This window comes from Notolabrus celidotus, chromosome 7 (genome assembly GCF_009762535.1).
Source record: "Notolabrus celidotus isolate fNotCel1 chromosome 7, fNotCel1.pri, whole genome shotgun sequence".
NCBI classification, from domain to species: domain Eukaryota; kingdom Metazoa; phylum Chordata; class Actinopteri; order Labriformes; family Labridae; genus Notolabrus; species Notolabrus celidotus.
Genome location: NC_048278.1, coordinates 19,318,441 through 19,340,674, shown reverse-complemented (window position 1 = coordinate 19,340,674; position 22,234 = coordinate 19,318,441). Strand labels below are relative to the sequence as shown.

Below are 22,234 nucleotides of genomic sequence, written 5' to 3'. Positions count from 1 at the left end.
AGTAGTAATGAGGGATGCTTTTCTGGAAGTCACCATTTCCTGGCATGTTGATGCTAAGACATAGAACACTGTGAATTATCCACATGCTTTCATAGATGAATGCACATCATATGTTATATAAAGTCATAATTTGTGCTCTAACCTTTTTTGTGTTACAGTGAATTGAACCCTAACCTCTGGAGCTCCGAGGATGTTATTGCACAAGAACCTACAAGTTATGACAACACAGATGAGCAAGTAAGTAAATTAACAACTATGGAAGAAGAAGTATTGGAGAGCCATGCCACTCAGGTTTATGACCCCAAAGTGAGAGACCACCAAGATTGTTGCAGCCTCCATTTTATCAGACCTTCCCAAGGTGGCACTCAGTGTCGGGTCACAGAGGACTGCACCCAAACCTTCCCACTGGAGCAGTGTGGTTTTGAGGATGAGCAGAAGCAATCAATTGAAACCCTGAAATCATCTATATCTATTATAGACTTTGATCTGAGTCTGTCAGAGTCAGACCAAGTTGAATCTGACTTCAGTGAGCTTTGGGAGGGGTTTAGGGGTATACCAGAGGATTGCAATACAGATTCAGCTAAAGCCATTGCCAGAGGAGTCTCGGACCCTAGGCTTTTAGCCCTGCCAGCAGAGGAACACCATGCAGCACTGGCTATAACCGAAGATGACATTGATGTTGCTCAAAAAAGAAGGCTCTCTCAGAAGTGTACAGATGAGGTCACAGCCCAGTTCAAACAACTATATAGTCCTGACATGGTCCCACAGGTGTCCAGTGTGGACATGGGCTTCAAAGCTATCAAGTCAAGCAAGGAAGAAAACAGAAAATCACCACCATGCAATAAAGAGTATCTGGAAAACATACCCTTTATTGATGATATCAAGTCAGTTGAACCCAGTATTGCTCCAGCTAAGTACAGCATGATGAAGCCAATGGAAATTCAAGTCTCAAAAGCAAATTTACCACACAGTCTGACAGACAATTACCCTGCTCATATGGCTGGTGACTTAACTGAAGGGTACTGTATTACCTGTCATGTTTGTCATAAAAATGACCATGTTGCAGTCATGGCAAAAACGCTACACAACTCTGAGCCAAAAAATACTTTCCCCAGCCCTTTTCTGCCTTCTACCCATCCTACATCACAGTTTCCTCTCACTTTAACAGAGTACCACTCCTTCACCCCTGATTCTATGACATCTGAGAGGCAGTGTGTCTCATATTCACCTTTAAGTGAAAAAGGTCTCTTCCCTGAAAATCTGTTCGTTTTGAATGACCCCATAACAAGAATGTCCTCTCCGGATTCTGTCATGTCAATCAGTGACTACAGGGCACTGTCACCTGACTCTCCACTAGGGTGGAAAGGGGAATTTCTAGACTTTCCCTGTATACAGGATGACTGCTGGGCAAACTCTCCTGATGAATGTAGCCTAGCTGAAGTTAACATCAGTTTTGCTAAGCATGAGTTAGACACCAATAAAACATATAGATATGAATGTGAACCACCTTTAAAAAACATTCAAGATTTGACCATTACTACTATTTCAAGTTCCCATACTGATGAATCCCATGAGTCTTGGAACAAGAAAAGGCAGCTGTACTTAGACTCTCAAAAACCTCAATATATTCCATCTTTACCTGGATGTTGGTTAGTAAATTGTGAATTAAGATCATTCTCACCCGTGACATCAGATAAAAGACAAAGAGGAGTACCTTTAACTGACCCAGTTATGTCTTTTGATGTATATGGGTGTCCAGACAGGGATTCCCGACCATCCTCACCAGAATCTCAGACTTCTCAATGCAGTTTCTCATTTCTAGAACTCTTACTCTCTGAACCTTGTCGCGCACAGCTTAACAATCAACATTGTGAATATTTCTTACAATATTCTGGAGGAAATACGTCATTACTGCCTCTAACATCAGTTTCTCGCAGCACAGTTCCCAATGTGGCTTCAAAACACTATTCAGGCGGTTTAATTACAAAAGAAATGCCACTTCAGTTACAGTCTCTGTCATCTGAACAAAAAAAACTAGAAAAATGGGAATGTCAGTCTTACCTCGATTATTGGTTTTCTAAATCAGATTCACAAACTTCTATGTACACTCCACAAGAAGAACATGCATACGCCAGTTTAACGAATACAAAAAAAATTAACTCAGAGCACAATGAAGTTCAAGACTCTGTGAGTTTGACTCGTTTACATGAATCTGACAAAGAAAGTATGAGCTTCATAGCAAAACATGAAAGACAGCACGTTATAACTTGTCAAATGTCAAAGAAAGTGGATGAAACACCAATGGTTTTTAACTTGAACGAGCGATCCAAGTACAATTTAAGATTTCCAAAGAAAATAGGTGGAGAATCCAGAATAGGTCAATTGCAACATGTTGAAAAGCTAGATTTTAACTGTACAGATGTTGAAGAAGTCGCAAAGAGAGAGTGCCTTATTTCAATGGGTAGCAGGGCGTTGTCCCCGGAATCCGTGTCTTCCGAGTTTGACTTTTCGCTCCTTCAGGACTGGTTGTCAGTCTTTAGAGCATCCTCCCCAGAATCTGTTACTTCAGTTGAGCAGTTCTCTTTGTCTCCACGCATGACATTTGGCCAGATGAAGATTCAACACTGTGACTATTACTTGCGGTACTCTGACAGTAGACCAGTTTCACCTTGCTCAGCCCTGTCAGATGATGAGTATTCTCAATTTTGTCTCAAGGAACTGTTTGAGGACAGGCCAGATTCGCCAGATTCATATACTTCCTGGGTCGAAGCTAAACAAACAAGCGTGACTGCACACTCAGCACTTCCAACTGCAAGACCTCACACGTTTGCAGATGTTGTGCGGGGCGTTGCGCATGACAAACATGCAGACGCTTTGTTGGAAGCCACATCATTTGAGTTCAGACCTCTTTGGCCCCTATCTGCTTTATGGCAGAATGAGTACACTCACTCCTCCGTAGACGATTATATGACTGAGTTCAGAATAGAGTCTCCCGAATCAGTTGCATCTCAAAGTGGACTTAGACCCCTCTCTCCTGATTCGCCAGTTCCTCAGTTCAGATGTGCTTGTATGGGTTACGATGTGGACTTGTCAAGAGACAGGTCGTTTACCCCAGAATCAACATTTTCTGACTGGGAAGGTAGAGATTTGTGTCTGGAAGCCCTGTTTGAGGAGACCAGAGCAGAGTCCCCACAGTCAGTTTTCTCCGACTATGAACTAGATATGCTATTCAGTAGCAGGGCGTTGTCCCCGGAATCCGTGTCTTCCGAGTTTGACTTTTCGCTCCTGCAAGACTGGTTGGCAGATTTTAGAGCATCCTCCCCAGAATCTGTTACATCAGTAGATCAGTTCTCTTTGTCTCCTTGCATGTCATTTGGCCAAATGAAGAGTCAACACTGTGACCATTACTTACGGTACTCTGACAATAGACCAGTTTCAGCTTGCTCAGCCCTGTCAGATGATGAGTATTCTCAATTTTGTCTCGAGGAACTGTTTGAGGACTACAGGCCAGATTCACCAGATTCACATACTTCCTGGGTCGAAGCTAAACAAACAAGCGTAACTGCAAACTCAGCACTTCAAACTGCAAGACCTCTCACGTATGCAGATGTCGTGCGGGGCGTTGCGCATGACAAACATGCAGACGCTTTGTTGGAAGCCACATCATTTGAGTTCAGACCTCTTTGGCCCCTGTCTGCTTTATGGCAGAATGAGTACACTCACTCCTCCGTAGACGATTATATGACTGAGTTCAGAATAGAGTCTCCCGAATCAGTGGCATCTCAAAGTGGACTTAGACCCCTCTCTCCTGACTCGCCAGTTCCTCAGTTCAGATGTGCCTATACGGGTTATGATGTGGACTTGTCAAGAGACAGGTCGTTTACCCCAGAATCAACATTTTCTGACTGGGAAGGTAGCGATTTGTGTCTGGATGCCCTGTTTGAGGAGACCAGAGCAGAGTCCCCAAAGTCAGTTTTCTCTGACTATGAACTAGATACGCTATTCAATAGCAGGGCGTTGTCCCCGGAATCCGTGTCTTCCGAGTTTGACTTTTCACTCCTGCAAGACTGGTTGGCAGACTTTAGGGCATCCTCCCCAGAATCTGTTACTTCAGCTGAGAAGTGTTGTTTGTCTCCTCGCATGTCATTTGGCCAAATGAAGAGTCAACACTGTGACTATTACTTGCGGTACTCTGACAGTAGACCAGTTTCAGCTTGTTCAGCCCTGTCAGATGATGAGTATTCTCAATTTTGTCTCGAGGAACTGTTTGAGGACTACAGGCCAGATTCACCAGATTCATATACTTCCTGGGTCGAAGCTAAACAAACAAGCGTAACTGCACACTCAGCACTTCAAACTGCAAGACCTCTCACGTGTGCAGACGTCGTACGGGGCGTTGCGCATGACAAACATGCAGACGCTTTGTTGGAAGTCACATCATTTGAGTTCAGACCTCTTTGGCCCCTGTCTGCTTTATGGCAGAATGAGTACACTCACTCCTCCGTAGACGATTATATGACTGAGTTCAGAATAGAGTCTCCCGAATCAGTGGCATCTCAAAGTGGACTTAGACCCCTCTCTCCTGACTCGCCAGTTCCTCAGTTCAGATGTGCCTATACGGGTTATGATGTGGACTTGTCAAGAGACAGGTCGTTTACCCCAGAATCAACATTTTCTGACTGGGAAGGTAGCGATTTGTGTCTGGAAGCCCTGTTTGAGGAGACCAGAGCAGAGTCCCCAAAGTCAGTTTTCTCCGACTATGAACTAGATACACTATTCAATACCAGGGCGTTGTCCCCGGAATCCGTGTCTTCCGAGTTTGACTTTTCGCTCCTGCAAGACTGGTTGGCAGACTTTAGGGCATCCTCCCCAGAATCGGTTACTTCAGTTGAGCAGTTCTCTTTGTCTCCTCGCATGTCATTTGGCCAAATGAAGAGTCAACACTGTGACTATTACTTACGGTACTCTAACAGTAGACCAGTTTCACCTCGCTCAGCCCTATCAGATGATGAGTATTCTCAATTTTGTCTCGAGGAACTGTTTGAGGACTACAGGCCAGATTCACCAGATTCATATACTTCCTGGGTCGAAGCTAAACAAACAAGCGTAACTGCAAACTCAGCACTTCAAACTGCAAGACCTCTCACGTATGCAGATGTCGTGCGGGGCGTTGCGCATGACAAACATGCAGACGCTTCCAACAAAGCGTCTGCATGTCTGTCGGAAGCCACATCATTTGAGTTCAGACCTCTTTGGCCCCTGTCTGCTTTATGGCAGAATGAGTACACTCACTCCTCCGTAGATGATTATATGACTGAGTTCAGAATAGAGTCTCCCGAATCAGTGGCATCTCAAAGTGGACTTAGACCCCTCTCTCCTGACTCACCTGTTCCTCAGTTCAGATGTGCCTGTATGGGTTACGATGTGGACTTGTCAAGAGACAGGTCGTTTACCCCAGAATCAACATTTTCTGACTGGGAAGGTAGCGATTTGTGTCTGGATGCCCTGTTTGAGGAGACCAGAGCAGAGTCCCCACAGTCAGTTTTCTCCGACTATGAACTAGATACGCTATTCAATAGCAGGGCGTTGTCCCCGGAATCCGTGTCTTCCGAGTTTGACTTTTCGCTCCTGCAAGACTGGTTGGCAGATTTTAGAGCATCCTCCCCAGAATCTGTTACTTCAGCTGAGAAGTGTTGTTTGTTTCCACGCATGTCATTTGGCCAAATGAAGAGTCAACACTGTGACTATTACTTACGGTACTCTGACAGTAGACCAGTTTCAGCTTGCTCAGCCCTGTCAGATGATGAGTATTCTCAATTTTGTCTCGAGGAACTGTTTGAGGACTACAGGCCAGATTCACCAGATTCATATACTTCCTGGGTCGAAGCTAAACAAACAAGCGTAACTGCACACTCAGCACTTCAAACTGCAAGACCTCTCACGTGTGCAGACGTCGTACGGGGCGTTGCGCATGACAAACATGCAGACGCTTTGTTGGAAGCCACATCATTTGAGTTCAGACCTCTTTGGCCCCTGTCTGCTTTATGGCAGAATGAGTACACTCACTCCTCCGTAGACGATTATATGACTGAGTTCAGAATAGAGTCTCCCGAATCAGTGGCATCTCAAAGTGGACTTAGACCCCTCTCTCCTGACTCACCTGTTCCTCAGTTCAGATGTGCCTGTATGGGTTACGATGTGGACTTGTCAAGAGACAGGTCGTTTACCCCAGAATCAACATTTTCTGACTGGGAAGGTAGCGATTTGTGTCTGGAAGCCCTGTTTGAGGAGACCAGAGCAGAGTCCCCACAGTCAGTTTTCTCCGACTATGAACTAGATACGCTATTCAGTAGCAGGGCGTTGTCCCCGGAATCTGTGTCTTCCGAGTTTGACTTTTCGCTCCTGCAAGACTGGTTGGCAGATTTTAGAGCATCCTCCCCAGAATCTTTTACTTCAGTTGAGCAGTTCTCTTTGTCTCCTCGCATGTCATTTGGCCAAATGAAGAGTCAACACTGTGACTATTACTTACGGTACTCTGACAGTAGACCAGTTTCAGCTTGCTCAGCCCTGTCAGATGATGAGTATTCTCAATTTTGTCTCGAGGAACTGTTTGAGGACTACAGGCCAGATTCACCAGATTCATATACTTCCTGGGTCGAAGCTAAACAAACAAGCGTAACTGCACACTCAGCACTTCAAACTGCAAGACCTCTCACGTGTGCAGACGTCGTACGGGGCGTTGCGCATGACAAACATGCAGACGCTTTGTTTGAAGCCACATCATTTGAGTTCAGACCTCTTTGGCCCCTGTCTGCTTTATGGCAGAATGAGTACACTCACTCCTCCGTAGACGATTATATGACTGAGTTCAGAATAGAGTCTCCCGAATCAGTGGCATCTCAAAGTGGACTTAGACCCCTCTCTCCTGACTCGCCAGTTCCTCAGTTCAGATGTGCCTATACGGGTTATGATGTGGACTTGTCAAGAGACAGGTCGTTTACCCCAGAATCAACATTTTCTGACTGGGAAGGTAGCGATTTGTGTCTGGAAGCCCTGTTTGAGGAGACCAGAGCAGAGTCCCCAAAGTCAGTTTTCTCTGATTATGAACTAGATACGCTATTCAATAGCAGGGCGTTGTCCCCGGAATCCGTGTCTTCCGAGTTTGACTTTTCGCTCCTGCAAGACTGGTTGGCAGACTTTAGGGCATCCTCCCCAGAATCTTTTACTTCAGTTGAGCAGTTCTCTTTGTCTCCTCGCATGTCATTTGGCCAAATGAAGAGTCAACACTGTGACTATTACTTACGGTACTCTGACAGTAGACCAGTTTCAGCTTGCTCAGCCCTGTCAGATGATGAGTATTCTCAATTTTGTCTCGAGGAACTGTTTGAGGACTACAGGCCAGATTCACCAGATTCATATACTTCCTGGGTCGAAGCTAAACAAACAAGCGTAACTGCACACTCAGCACTTCAAACTGCAAGACCTCTCACGTATGCAGATGTCGTGCGGGGCGTTGCGCATGACAAACATGCAGACGCTTTGTTGGAAGCCACATCATTTGAGTTCAGACCTCTTTGGCACCTGTCTGCTTTATGGCAGAATGAGTACACTCACTCCTCCGTAGACGATTATATGACTGAGTTCAGAATAGAGTCTCCCGAATCAGTGGCAGCTCAAAGTGGACTTGGACCCCTCTCTCCTGACTCACCTGTTCCTCAGTTCAGATGTGCCTGTATGGGTTACGATGTGGACTTGTCAAGAGACAGGTCGTTTACCCCAGAATCAACATTTTCTGACTGGGAAGGTAGCGATTTGTGTCTGGATGCCGTGTTTGAGGAGACCAGAGCAGAGTCCCCACAGTCAGTTTTCTCCGACTATGAACTAGATACGCTATTCAATACCAGGGCGTTGTCTCCGGAATCCGTGTCTTCCGAGTTTGACTTTTCGCTCCTGCAGGACTGGTTGGCAGACTTTAGGGCATCCTCCCCAGAATTGGTTACTTCAGTTGAGCAGTTCTCTTTGTCTCCTCGCATGTCATTTGGCCAAATGAAGAGTCAACACTGTGACTATTACTTACGGTACTCTGACAGTAGACCAGTTTCAGCTTGCTCAGCCCTGTCAGATGATGAGTATTCTCAATTTTGTCTCGAGGAACTGTTTGAGGACTACAGGCCAGATTCACCAGATTCATATACTTCCTGGGTCGAAGCTAAACAAACAAGCATAACTGCACACTCAGCACTTCAAACTGCAAGACCTCTCACGTGTGCAGATGTCGTACGGGGCGTTGCGCATGACAAACATGCAGACGCTTTGTTGGAAGCCACATCATTTGAGTTCAGACCTCTTTGGCACCTGTCTGCTTTATGGCAGAATGAGTACACTCACTCCTCCGTAGACGATTATATGACTGAGTTCAGAATAGAGTCTCCCGAATCAGTAGCATCTCAAAGTGGACTTAGACCCCTTTCTCCTGACTCACCTGTTCCTCAGTTCAGATGTGCCTGTATGGGTTACGATGTGGACTTGTCAAGAGACAGGTCGTTTACCCCAGAATCAACATTTTCTGACTGGGAAGGTAGCGATTTGTGTCTGGAAGCCCTGTTTGAGGAGACCAGAGCAGAGTCCCCACAGTCAGTTTTCTCCGACTATGAACTAGATACGCTATTCAATAGCAGGGCGTTGTCCCCGGAATCCGTGTCTTCCGAGTTTGACTTTTCGCTCCTGCAAGACTGGTTGGCAGATTTTAGAGCACCCTCCCCAGAATCGGTTACTTCAGTTGAGAAGTGTTGTTTGTCTCCACGCATGTCATTTGGCCAAATGAAGATTCAACACTGTGACTATTACTTACGGTACTCTGACAGTAGACCAGTTTCAGCTTGCTCAGCCCTATCAGATGATGATTATTCTCAATTTTGTCTCGAGGAACTGTTTGAGGACTACAGGCCAGATTCACCAGATTCACATACTTCCTGGGTCGAAGCTAAACAAACAAGCATAAATGAACACTCAGCATTTCAAACTGCAAGACCTCACACGTATGCAGATGTCGTACGTGGCTTTGCGCATGACAAACATGCAGACGCTTTGTTGGAAGTCACATCATTTGAGTTCAGACCTGTTTGGCCCCTGTCTGCTTTATGGCAGAATGAGTACACGCACTCCTCCGTAGACGATTATATGACTGAGTTCAGAATAGAGTCTCCCGAATCAGTTGCATCTCAAAGTGGACTTAGACCCCTCTCTCCTGACTCGCCAGTTCCTCAGTTCAGATGTGCCTATACGGGTTATGATGTGGACTTGTCAAGAGACAGGTCGTTTACCCCAGAATCAACATTTTCTGACTGGGAAGGTAGCGATTTGTGTCTGGAAGCCCTGTTTGAGGAGACCAGAGCAGAGTCCCCAAAGTCAGTTTTCTCCGACTATGAACTAGATACGCTATTCAATAGCAGGGCGTTGTCCCCGGAATCCGTGTCTTCCGAGTTTGACTTTTCGCTCCTGCAAGACTGGTTGGCAGATTTTAGAGCACCCTCCCCAGAATCGGTTACTTCAGTTGAGAAGTGTTGTTTGTCTCCACGCATGTCATTTGGCCAAATGAAGATTCAACACTGTGACTATTACTTACGGTACTCTGACAGTAGACCAGTTTCAGCTTGCTCAGCCCTATCAGATGATGATTATTCTCAATTTTGTCTCGAGGAACTGTTTGAGGACTACAGGCCAGATTCACCAGATTCACATACTTCCTGGGTCGAAGCTAAACAAACAAGCATAAATGAACACTCAGCATTTCAAACTGCAAGACCTCACACGTATGCAGATGTCGTACGTGGCTTTGCGCATGACAAACATGCAGACGCTTTGTTGGAAGTCACATCATTTGAGTTCAGACCTGTTTGGCCCCTGTCTGCTTTATGGCAGAATGAGTACACGCACTCCTCCGTAGACGATTATATGACTGAGTTCAGAATAGAGTCTCCCGAATCAGTTGCATCTCAAAGTGGACTTAGACCCCTCTCTCCTGACTCGCCAGTTCCTCAGTTCAGATGTGCCTATACGGGTTATGATGTGGACTTGTCAAGAGACAGGTCGTTTACCCCAGAATCAACATTTTCTGACTGGGAAGGTAGCGATTTGTGTCTGGAAGCCCTGTTTGAGGAGACCAGAGCAGAGTCCCCAAAGTCAGTTTTCTCCGACTATGAACTAGATACGCTATTCAATAGCAGGGCGTTGTCCCCGGAATCCGTGTCTTCCGAGTTTGACTTTTCGCTCCTGCAAGACTGGTTGGCAGATTTTAGAGCATCCTCCCCAGAATCTGTTACTTCAGTTGAGAAGTGTTGTTTGTCTCCTCGCATGTCATTTAGCCAAATGAAGATTCAACACTGTGACCATTACTTACGGTACTCTGACAGTAGACCAGTTTCACCTCGCTCAGCCCTGTCAGATGATGAGTATTCTCAATTTTGTCTCGAGGAACTGTTTGAGGACTACAGTCCAGATTCACCAGATTCATATACTTCCTGGGTCGAAGCTAAACAAACAAGCGTAACTGCAAACTCAGCACTTCAAACTGCAAGACCTCTCACGTATGCAGATGTCGTGCGGGGCGTTGCGCATGACAAACATGCAGACGCTTTGTTGGAAGCCACATCATTTGAGTTCAGACCTGTTTGGCCCCTGTCTGCTTTATGGCAGAATGAGTACACGCACTCCCCCGTAGACGATTATATGACTGAGTTCAGAATAGAGTCTCCCGAATCAGTGGCATCTCAAAGTGGACTTAGACCCCTCTCTCCTGACTCACCTGTTCCTCAGTTCAGATGTGCCTGTATGGGTTACGATGTGGACTTGTCAAGAGACAGGTCGTTTACCCCAGAATCAACATTTTCTGACTGGGAAGGTAGCGATTTGTGTCTGGATGCCCTGTTTGAGGAGACCAGAGCAGAGTCCCCACATTCAGTTTTCTCCGACTGTGAACTAGATACGCTATTCAGTAGCAGGGCATTGTCCCCGGAATCCGTGTCTTCCAAGTTTGACTTTTCGCTCCTGCAAGACTGGTTGGCAGATTTTAGAGCATCCTCCCCAGAATCTGTTACTTCAGCTGAGAAGTGTTGTTTGTCTCCTCGCATGTCATTTGGCCAAATGAAGAGTCAACACTGTGACTATTACTTGCGGTACTCTGACAGTAGACCAGTTTCAGCTTGCTCAGCCCTGTCAGATGATGAGTATTCTCAACTTTGTCTCGAGGAACTGTTTGAGGACTACAGGCCAGATTCACCAGATTCATATACTTCCTGGGTCGAAGCTAAACAAACAAGCATAAATGAACACTCAGCATTTCAAACTGTAAGACCTCACACGTATGCAGATGTCGTACGTGGCTTTGCGCATGACAAACATGCAGACGCTTTGTTGGAAGTCACATCATTTGAGTTCAGACCTGTTTGGCCCCTGTCTGCTTTATGGCAGAATGAGTACACGCACTCCTCCGTAGACGATTATATGACTGAGTTCAGAATAGAGTCTCCCGAATCAGTTGCATCTCAAAGTGGACTTAGACCCCTCTCTCCTGACTCGCCAGTTCCTCAGTTCAGATGTGCCTATACGGGTTATGATGTGGACTTGTCAAGAGACAGGTCGTTTACCCCAGAATCAACATTTTCTGACTGGGAAGGTAGCGATCTGTGTCTGCAAGCCCTGTTTGAGGAGACCAGAGCAGAGTCCCCAAAGTCAGTTTTCTCCGACTATGAACTAGATATGCTATTCAATAGCAGGGCGTTGTCCCCGGAATCTGTGTCTTCCGAGTTTGACTTTTCGCTCCTGCAAGACTGGTTGGCAGACTTTAGGGCATCCTCCCCAGAATCTTTTACTTCAGTTGAGCAGTTCTCTTTGTCTCCTCGCATGTCATTTGGCCAAATGAAGAGTCAACACTGTGACTATTACTTACGGTACTCTGACAGTAGACCAGTTTCAGCTTGCTCAGCCCTGTCAGATGATGAGTATTCTCAATTTTGTCTCGAGGAACTGTTTGAGGACTACAGGCCAGATTCACCAGATTCATATACTTCCTGGGTCGAAGCTAAACAAACAAGCATAACTGCACACTCAGCACTTCAAACTGCAAGACCTCTCACGTGTGCAGATGTCGTACGGGGCGTTGCGCATGACAAACATGCAGACGCTTTGTTGGAAGCCACATCATTTGAGTTCAGACCTCTTTGGCACCTGTCTGCTTTATGGCAGAATGAGTACACTCACTCCTCCGTAGACGATTATATGACTGAGTTCAAAATAGAGTCTCCCGAATCAGTAGCATCTCAAAGTGGACTTAGACCCCTTTCTCCTGACTCACCTGTTCCTCAGTTCAGATGTGCCTGTATGGGTTACGATGTGGACTTGTCAAGAGACAGGTCGTTTACCCCAGAATCAACATTTTCTGACTGGGAAGGTAGCGATTTGTGTCTGGAAGCCCTGTTTGAGGAGACCAGAGCAGAGTCCCCACAGTCAGTTTTCTCCGACTATGAACTAGATACGCTATTCAATAGCAGGGCGTTGTCCCCGGAATCCGTGTCTTCCGAGTTTGACTTTTCGCTCCTGCAAGACTGGTTGGCAGATTTTAGAGCACCCTCCCCAGAATCGGTTACTTCAGTTGAGAAGTGTTGTTTGTCTCCACGCATGTCATTTGGCCAAATGAAGATTCAACACTGTGACTATTACTTACGGTACTCTGACAGTAGACCAGTTTCAGCTTGCTCAGCCCTATCAGATGATGATTATTCTCAATTTTGTCTCGAGGAACTGTTTGAGGACTACAGGCCAGATTCACCAGATTCACATACTTCCTGGGTCGAAGCTAAACAAACAAGCATAAATGAACACTCAGCATTTCAAACTGCAAGACCTCACACGTATGCAGATGTCGTACGTGGCTTTGCGCATGACAAACATGCAGACGCTTTGTTGGAAGTCACATCATTTGAGTTCAGACCTGTTTGGCCCCTGTCTGCTTTATGGCAGAATGAGTACACGCACTCCTCCGTAGACGATTATATGACTGAGTTCAGAATAGAGTCTCCCGAATCAGTTGCATCTCAAAGTGGACTTAGACCCCTCTCTCCTGACTCGCCAGTTCCTCAGTTCAGATGTGCCTATACGGGTTATGATGTGGACTTGTCAAGAGACAGGTCGTTTACCCCAGAATCAACATTTTCTGACTGGGAAGGTAGCGATTTGTGTCTGGAAGCCCTGTTTGAGGAGACCAGAGCAGAGTCCCCAAAGTCAGTTTTCTCCGACTATGAACTAGATACGCTATTCAATAGCAGGGCGTTGTCCCCGGAATCCGTGTCTTCCGAGTTTGACTTTTCGCTCCTGCAAGACTGGTTGGCAGATTTTAGAGCACCCTCCCCAGAATCGGTTACTTCAGTTGAGAAGTGTTGTTTGTCTCCACGCATGTCATTTGGCCAAATGAAGATTCAACACTGTGACTATTACTTACGGTACTCTGACAGTAGACCAGTTTCAGCTTGCTCAGCCCTATCAGATGATGATTATTCTCAATTTTGTCTCGAGGAACTGTTTGAGGACTACAGGCCAGATTCACCAGATTCACATACTTCCTGGGTCGAAGCTAAACAAACAAGCATAAATGAACACTCAGCATTTCAAACTGCAAGACCTCACACGTATGCAGATGTCGTACGTGGCTTTGCGCATGACAAACATGCAGACGCTTTGTTGGAAGTCACATCATTTGAGTTCAGACCTGTTTGGCCCCTGTCTGCTTTATGGCAGAATGAGTACACGCACTCCTCCGTAGACGATTATATGACTGAGTTCAGAATAGAGTCTCCCGAATCAGTTGCATCTCAAAGTGGACTTAGACCCCTCTCTCCTGACTCGCCAGTTCCTCAGTTCAGATGTGCCTATACGGGTTATGATGTGGACTTGTCAAGAGACAGGTCGTTTACCCCAGAATCAACATTTTCTGACTGGGAAGGTAGCGATTTGTGTCTGGAAGCCCTGTTTGAGGAGACCAGAGCAGAGTCCCCAAAGTCAGTTTTCTCCGACTATGAACTAGATACGCTATTCAATAGCAGGGCGTTGTCCCCGGAATCCGTGTCTTCCGAGTTTGACTTTTCGCTCCTGCAAGACTGGTTGGCAGATTTTAGAGCATCCTCCCCAGAATCTGTTACTTCAGTTGAGAAGTGTTGTTTGTCTCCTCGCATGTCATTTAGCCAAATGAAGATTCAACACTGTGACCATTACTTACGGTACTCTGACAGTAGACCAGTTTCACCTCGCTCAGCCCTGTCAGATGATGAGTATTCTCAATTTTGTCTCGAGGAACTGTTTGAGGACTACAGTCCAGATTCACCAGATTCATATACTTCCTGGGTCGAAGCTAAACAAACAAGCGTAACTGCAAACTCAGCACTTCAAACTGCAAGACCTCTCACGTATGCAGATGTCGTGCGGGGCGTTGCGCATGACAAACATGCAGACGCTTTGTTGGAAGCCACATCATTTGAGTTCAGACCTGTTTGGCCCCTGTCTGCTTTATGGCAGAATGAGTACACGCACTCCCCCGTAGACGATTATATGACTGAGTTCAGAATAGAGTCTCCCGAATCAGTGGCATCTCAAAGTGGACTTAGACCCCTCTCTCCTGACTCACCTGTTCCTCAGTTCAGATGTGCCTGTATGGGTTACGATGTGGACTTGTCAAGAGACAGGTCGTTTACCCCAGAATCAACATTTTCTGACTGGGAAGGTAGCGATTTGTGTCTGGATGCCCTGTTTGAGGAGACCAGAGCAGAGTCCCCACATTCAGTTTTCTCCGACTGTGAACTAGATACGCTATTCAGTAGCAGGGCATTGTCCCCGGAATCCGTGTCTTCCAAGTTTGACTTTTCGCTCCTGCAAGACTGGTTGGCAGATTTTAGAGCATCCTCCCCAGAATCTGTTACTTCAGCTGAGAAGTGTTGTTTGTCTCCTCGCATGTCATTTGGCCAAATGAAGAGTCAACACTGTGACTATTACTTGCGGTACTCTGACAGTAGACCAGTTTCAGCTTGCTCAGCCCTGTCAGATGATGAGTATTCTCAACTTTGTCTCGAGGAACTGTTTGAGGACTACAGGCCAGATTCACCAGATTCATATACTTCCTGGGTCGAAGCTAAACAAACAAGCATAAATGAACACTCAGCATTTCAAACTGTAAGACCTCACACGTATGCAGATGTCGTACGTGGCTTTGCGCATGACAAACATGCAGACGCTTTGTTGGAAGTCACATCATTTGAGTTCAGACCTGTTTGGCCCCTGTCTGCTTTATGGCAGAATGAGTACACGCACTCCTCCGTAGACGATTATATGACTGAGTTCAGAATAGAGTCTCCCGAATCAGTTGCATCTCAAAGTGGACTTAGACCCCTCTCTCCTGACTCGCCAGTTCCTCAGTTCAGATGTGCCTATACGGGTTATGATGTGGACTTGTCAAGAGACAGGTCGTTTACCCCAGAATCAACATTTTCTGACTGGGAAGGTAGCGATCTGTGTCTGCAAGCCCTGTTTGAGGAGACCAGAGCAGAGTCCCCAAAGTCAGTTTTCTCCGACTATGAACTAGATATGCTATTCAATAGCAGGGCGTTGTCCCCGGAATCTGTGTCTTCCGAGTTTGACTTTTCGCTCCTGCAAGACTGGTTGGCAGACTTTAGGGCATCCTCCCCAGAATCTTTTACTTCAGTTGAGCAGTTCTCTTTGTCTCCTCGCATGTCATTTGGCCAAATGAAGAGTCAACACTGTGACTATTACTTACGGTACTCTGACAGTAGACCAGTTTCAGCTTGCTCAGCCCTGTCAGATGATGAGTATTCTCAATTTTGTCTCGAGGAACTGTTTGAGGACTACAGGCCAGATTCACCAGATTCATATACTTCCTGGGTCGAAGCTAAACAAACAAGCATAACTGCACACTCAGCACTTCAAACTGCAAGACCTCTCACGTGTGCAGATGTCGTACGGGGCGTTGCGCATGACAAACATGCAGACGCTTTGTTGGAAGCCACATCATTTGAGTTCAGACCTCTTTGGCCCCTGTCTGCTTTATGGCAGAATGAGTACACTCACTCCTCCGTAGACGATTATATGACTGAGTTCAGAATAGAGTCTCCCGAATCAGTGGCATCTCAAAGTGGACTTAGACCCCTCTCTCCTGACTCACCTGTTCCTCAGTTCAGATGTGCCTGTATGGGTTACGATGTGGACTTGTCAAGAGACAGGTCGTTTACCCCAGAATCAACATTTTCTGACTGGGAAGGTAGCAATTTGTGTCTGGATGCCCTGTTTGAGGAGACCAGAGCAGAGTCCCCACATTCAGTTTTCTCCGACTATGAACTAGATACGCTATTCAGTAGCAGGGCGTTGTCCCCGGAATCCGTGTCTTCCAAGTTTGACTTTTCGCTCCTGCAAGACTGGTTGGCAGATTTTAGAGCATCCTCCCCAGAATCTGTTACTTCAGCTGAGAAGTGTTGTTTGTCTCCTCGCATGTCATTTGGCCAAATGAAGAGTCAACACTGTGACTATTACTTGCGGTACTCTGACAGTAGACCAGTTTCAGCTTGCTCAGCCCTGTCAGATGATGAGTATTCTCAACTTTGTCTCGAGGAACTGTTTGAGGACTACAGGCCAGATTCACCAGATTCATATACTTCCTGGGTCGAAGCTAAACAAACAAGCATAAATGAACACTCAGCATTTCAAACTGTAAGACCTCACACGTATGCAGATGTCGTACGTGGCTTTGCGCATGACAAACATGCAGACGCTTTGTTGGAAGTCACATCATTTGAGTTCAGACCTGTTTGGCCCCTGTCTGCTTTATGGCAGAATGAGTACACGCACTCCTCCGTAGACGATTATATGACTGAGTTCAGAATAGAGTCTCCCGAATCAGTTGCATCTCAAAGTGGACTTAGACCCCTCTCTCCTGACTCGCCAGTTCCTCAGTTCAGATGTGCCTATACGGGTTATGATGTGGACTTGTCAAGAGACAGGTCGTTTACCCCAGAATCAACATTTTCTGACTGGGAAGGTAGCGATTTGTGTCTGCAAGCCCTGTTTGAGGAGACCAGAGCAGAGTCCCCAAAGTCAGTTTTCTCCGACTATGAACTAGATATGCTATTCAATAGCAGGGCGTTGTCCCCGGAATCCGTGTCTTCCGAGTTTGACTTTTCGCTCCTGCAAGACTGGTTGGCAGACTTTAGGGCATCCTCCCCAGAATCTTTTACTTCAGTTGAGCAGTTCTCTTTGTCTCCTCGCATGTCATTTGGCCAAATGAAGAGTCAACACTGTGACTATTACTTACGGTACTCTGACAGTAGACCAGTTTCAGCTTGCTCAGCCCTGTCAGATGATGAGTATTCTCAATTTTGTCTCGAGGAACTGTTTGAGGACTACAGGCCAGATTCACCAGATTCATATACTTCCTGGGTCGAAGCTAAACAAACAAGCATAACTGCACACTCAGCACTTCAAACTGCAAGACCTCTCACGTGTGCAGATGTCGTACGGGGCGTTGCGCATGACAAACATGCAGACGCTTTGTTGGAAGCCACATCATTTGAGTTCAGACCTCTTTGGCACCTGTCTGCTTTATGGCAGAATGAGTACACTCACTCCTCCGTAGACGATTATATGACTGAGTTCAGAATAGAGTCTCCCGAATCAGTAGCATCTCAAAGTGGACTTAGACCCCTCTCTCCTGACTCACCTGTTCCTCAGTTCAGATGTGCCTGTATGGGTTACGATGTGGACTTGTCAAGAGACCGGTCGTTTACCCCAGAATCAACATTTTCTGACTGGGAAGGTAGCGATTTGTGTCTGGAAGCCCTGTTTGAGGAGACCAGAGCAGAGTCCCCACAGTCAGTTTTCTCCGACTATGAACTAGATACGCTATTCAATAGCAGGGCGTTGTCCCCGGAATCCGTGTCTTCCGAGTTTGACTTTTCGCTCCTGCAAGACTGGTTGGCAGATTTTAGAGCACCCTCCCCAGAATCGGTTACTTCAGTTGAGAAGTGTTGTTTGTCTCCACGCATGTCATTTGGCCAAATGAAGATTCAACACTGTGACTATTACTTGCGGTACTCTGACAGTAGACCAGTTTCAGCTTGCTCAGCCCTGTCAGATGATGAGTATTCTCAACTTTGTCTCGAGGAACTGTTTGAGGACTACAGGCCAGATTCACCAGATTCATATACTTCCTGGGTCGAAGCTAAACAAACAAGCATAAATGAACACTCAGCATTTCAAACTGTAAGACCTCACACGTATGCAGATGTCGTACGTGGCTTTGCGCATGACAAACATGCAGACGCTTTGTTGGAAGTCACATCATTTGAGTTCAGACCTGTTTGGCCCCTGTCTGCTTTATGGCAGAATGAGTACACGCACTCCTCCGTAGACGATTATATGACTGAGTTCAGAATAGAGTCTCCCGAATCAGTTGCATCTCAAAGTGGACTTAGACCCCTCTCTCCTGACTCGCCAGTTCCTCAGTTCAGATGTGCCTATACGGGTTATGATGTGGACTTGTCAAGAGACAGGTCGTTTACCCCAGAATCAACATTTTCTGACTGGGAAGGTAGCGATTTGTGTCTGCAAGCCCTGTTTGAGGAGACCAGAGCAGAGTCCCCAAAGTCAGTTTTCTCCGACTATGAACTAGATATGCTATTCAATAGCAGGGCGTTGTCCCCGGAATCTGTGTCTTCCGAGTTTGACTTTTCGCTCCTGCAAGACTGGTTGGCAGACTTTAGGGCATCCTCCCCAGAATCTTTTACTTCAGTTGAGCAGTTCTCTTTGTCTCCTCGCATGTCATTTGGCCAAATGAAGAGTCAACACTGTGACTATTACTTACGGTACTCTGACAGTAGACCAGTTTCAGCTTGCTCAGCCCTGTCAGATGATGAGTATTCTCAATTTTGTCTCGAGGAACTGTTTGAGGACTACAGGCCAGATTCACCAGATTCATATACTTCCTGGGTCGAAGCTAAACAAACAAGCGTAATTGCAAACTCAGCACTTCAAACTGCAAGACCTCTCACGTATGCAGATGTCGTGCGGGGCGTTGCGCATGACAAACATGCAGACGCTTTGTTGGAAGCCACATCATTTGAGTTCAGACCTCTTTGGCACCTGTCTGCTTTATGGCAGAATGAGTACACTCACTCCTCCGTAGACGATTATATGACTGAGTTCAGAATAGAGTCTCCCGAATCAGTGGCGTCTCAAAGTGGATTTAGACCCCTCTCTCCTGACTCACCTGTTCCTCAGTTCAGATGTGCTTGTATGGGTTACGATGTGGACTTGTCAAGAGACAGGTCGTTTACCCCAGAATCAACATTTTCTGACTGGGAAGGTAGCGATTTGTGTCTGGAAGCCCTGTTTGAGGAGACCAGAGCAGAGTCCCCACAGTCAGTTTTCTCCGACTATGAACTAGATACGCTATTCAGTAGCAGGGCGTTGTCCCCGGAATCCGTGTCTTCCGAGTTTGACTTTTCGCTCCTGCAAGACTGGTTGGCAGATTTTAGAGCATCCTCCCCAGAATCGGTTACTTCAGTTGAGAAGTGTTGTTTGTCTCCTCGCATGTCATTTGGCCAAATGAAGATTCAACACTGTGACCATTACTTACGGTACTCTGACAGTAGACCAGTTTCACCTCGCTCAGCCCTGTCAGATGATGAGTATTCTCAATTTTGTCTCGAGGAACTGTTTGAGGACTACAGGCCAGATTCACCAGATTCACATACTTCCTGGGTCGAAGCTAAACAAACAAGCATAAATGAACACTCAGCATTTCAAACTGCAAGACCTCACACGTATGCAGATGTTGTACGTGGCTTTGCGCATGACAAACATGCAGACGCTTTGTTGGAAGTCACATCATTTGAGTTCAGACCTTTTTGGCCCCTGTCTGCTTTATGGCAGAATGAGTACACGCACTCCTCCGTAGACGATTATATGACTGAGTTCAGAATAGAGTCTCCCAAATCAGTTGCATCTCAAAGTGGACTTAGACCCCTCTCTCCTGACTCGCCAGTTCCTCAGTTCAGATGTGCCTATACGGGTTATGATGTGGACTTGTCAAGAGACAGGTCGTTTACCCCAGAATCAACATTTTCTGACTGGGAAGGTAGCGATTTGTGTCTGGAAGCCCTGTTTGAGGAGACCAGAGCAGAGTCCCCACAGTCAGTTTTCTCCGACTATGAACTAGATACGCTATTCAATAGCAGGGCGTTGTCCCCAGAATCCGTGTCTTCCGAGTTTGACTTTTCGCTCCTGCCGGACTGGTGCCCTGCCAGATACCAACAACATAGTGAATTTATCTTTAAGAGATCTATTTCTCCAGAATATTATTCAAATTCAGCCTTCTCACTGTCTAAAATCAGCGAACCAAAAATGCACAGTGAGTTCATGGAGTGGTCTTCAGTTTCAGATAATTGTTCACCATTAATTAACTTGAAAAAACTGGAAGATGACAAGTTTTTTTATGTATTGCACTCAATACCTGACCAGAGACCATCTTCTCCAGAATCCTTATTTTCCCTTGATGAGTTCACGGCCCTTTCGCCTGACTCACAAATCCCTGAATTTGACCGCAATCCCTGTTATTATGTCAATTTTTCTGATAGCAGATCTGTTTCACCAGACTCCATAATGACGGAAAGAGATCATACTGATTCATGTCTTTTTAAGTATTTTGATGAGATCAGACCAAATTCTCCTGAATCCATCACTCTTGATAATAAATGCCATGAGTCATACAGTAATATGCCATTGGATAATGAGTACACACAGTCATTTCTTCATTATTGGCTCTCTGAGTTAAGTCCATCTACCTCTGAAATCCCTGAAACAATAGGAGATTTACATAAAGTCTTAAACAAGCTACCAGGTGAGCACAGTCCCCCAACAGAGACTTTTATTGCAAAAAGACTTCCATTCAAGCCAGTGTCCAGGAGGTTAATTGCACATGTCTGTGATCCATTTTATAAAGGAAAATGTGTTTGGAATGAGACTGTTTTGTGTGACAGAAATTTTGATCAAAACAAATTCAAAAATGTATCAGACAGCTTGAGACAGCCCCAAATTCCTGCCAAATCATGTGGTATTGAAACCATGATGTCACACTCTGAACCATCACAATACTTTTCAATATCCCAGTCTGTTGCACCTAATTCAACAGTAACAGATTTACATCCTGAAACATTGATGCCACCACCTGAAACAAGTGTGGAGGACCCCATAGACCCTACCTTGAACCAGCCTTTTTTTGTCAGGCCTCCTCCCAGGACAGCAAAGTACTAAGACTAGATCAGGTCAGACAATGCAATATGACCCTGTTTTTCACTGAGTTAAGTCACATGCCATATTTAGAACAAAAATTTAAATATCATCATGCTGTCTTGCTGGAGGAGGCTTCCCATATACACGATACACAGCAACATAAATGGACAACCCTTGAATCCCAATTAAAGATGACGCAAGCTCAAGATTTGTTTTCCAAGAACATGAAAAGGAAATCCATTAACGATGATGAGAGCCCAAGTTCCTTGGTGTCGGTAAGACAGAGCAAGGTCTTGCTAAACAGTGAATGCAGTGTTGCTTCAAGAGTAATAAACCTGGCAGTAAATCAACTGTGAATGTAGAATTCATGCCTCAAGTTTTGACTAATAACGCTCAATAGTTGTTCTTGTCTTGCTGTGGCATGTTTAAGTAGAAACAAATGTCAGTAAAGCACTGCTGAATTTACAGAATGGCTTGCCTTAGTTACCTAAGCTTTATGTCCTGGTATGGAATGGTCTTATAAGATGCATTGATGAAGATAAAACTGATGTGCTTAGTGTTATCCCGAAGACTGCCTAAATTGACCCCTTTAAGCCAAAGGGGATTCATGTGATTAAAATATTACCTCGGTGCCCTACAGTTTCTTTTGATTTCTAATATTATAATCTGCTGTGGTTCCACTTGCTATTTCAATTTTTGGTACCAGCCATAAAAGTCTAAACCAACCAATTTACTTTCCACAGCTGGAGGCATATGCAGTCTGTTCTGTTTGCCTTCCTGATTGTAAGGAACAAGCTCCCACTGTTTTCATCATGTATAAAGGTATACTGACATGCCCCCTCATCAACCTTCTTCATGTTTGAGACAGGGGAGCTGCAGTAGAGAAACAATA

At 45.7% G+C, this 22,234-nt stretch overlaps 1 protein-coding gene across 1 annotated transcript in view; it reads left to right on the top strand.

Annotated features, from left to right (window-relative positions):
* The window catches only part of LOC117815785 (ankyrin-2-like), an 81,588-nt gene that overhangs the window by 51,888 nt on the left and 7,466 nt on the right, over positions 1 to 22,234 (top strand). Inside the window, exon 41 of the mRNA XM_034687704.1 lies at positions 159 to 237. Coding sequence (XP_034543595.1) covers positions 159 to 237 — 79 coding nt within the window. The remainder of the gene's footprint in view (positions 1 to 158; positions 238 to 22,234) is intronic.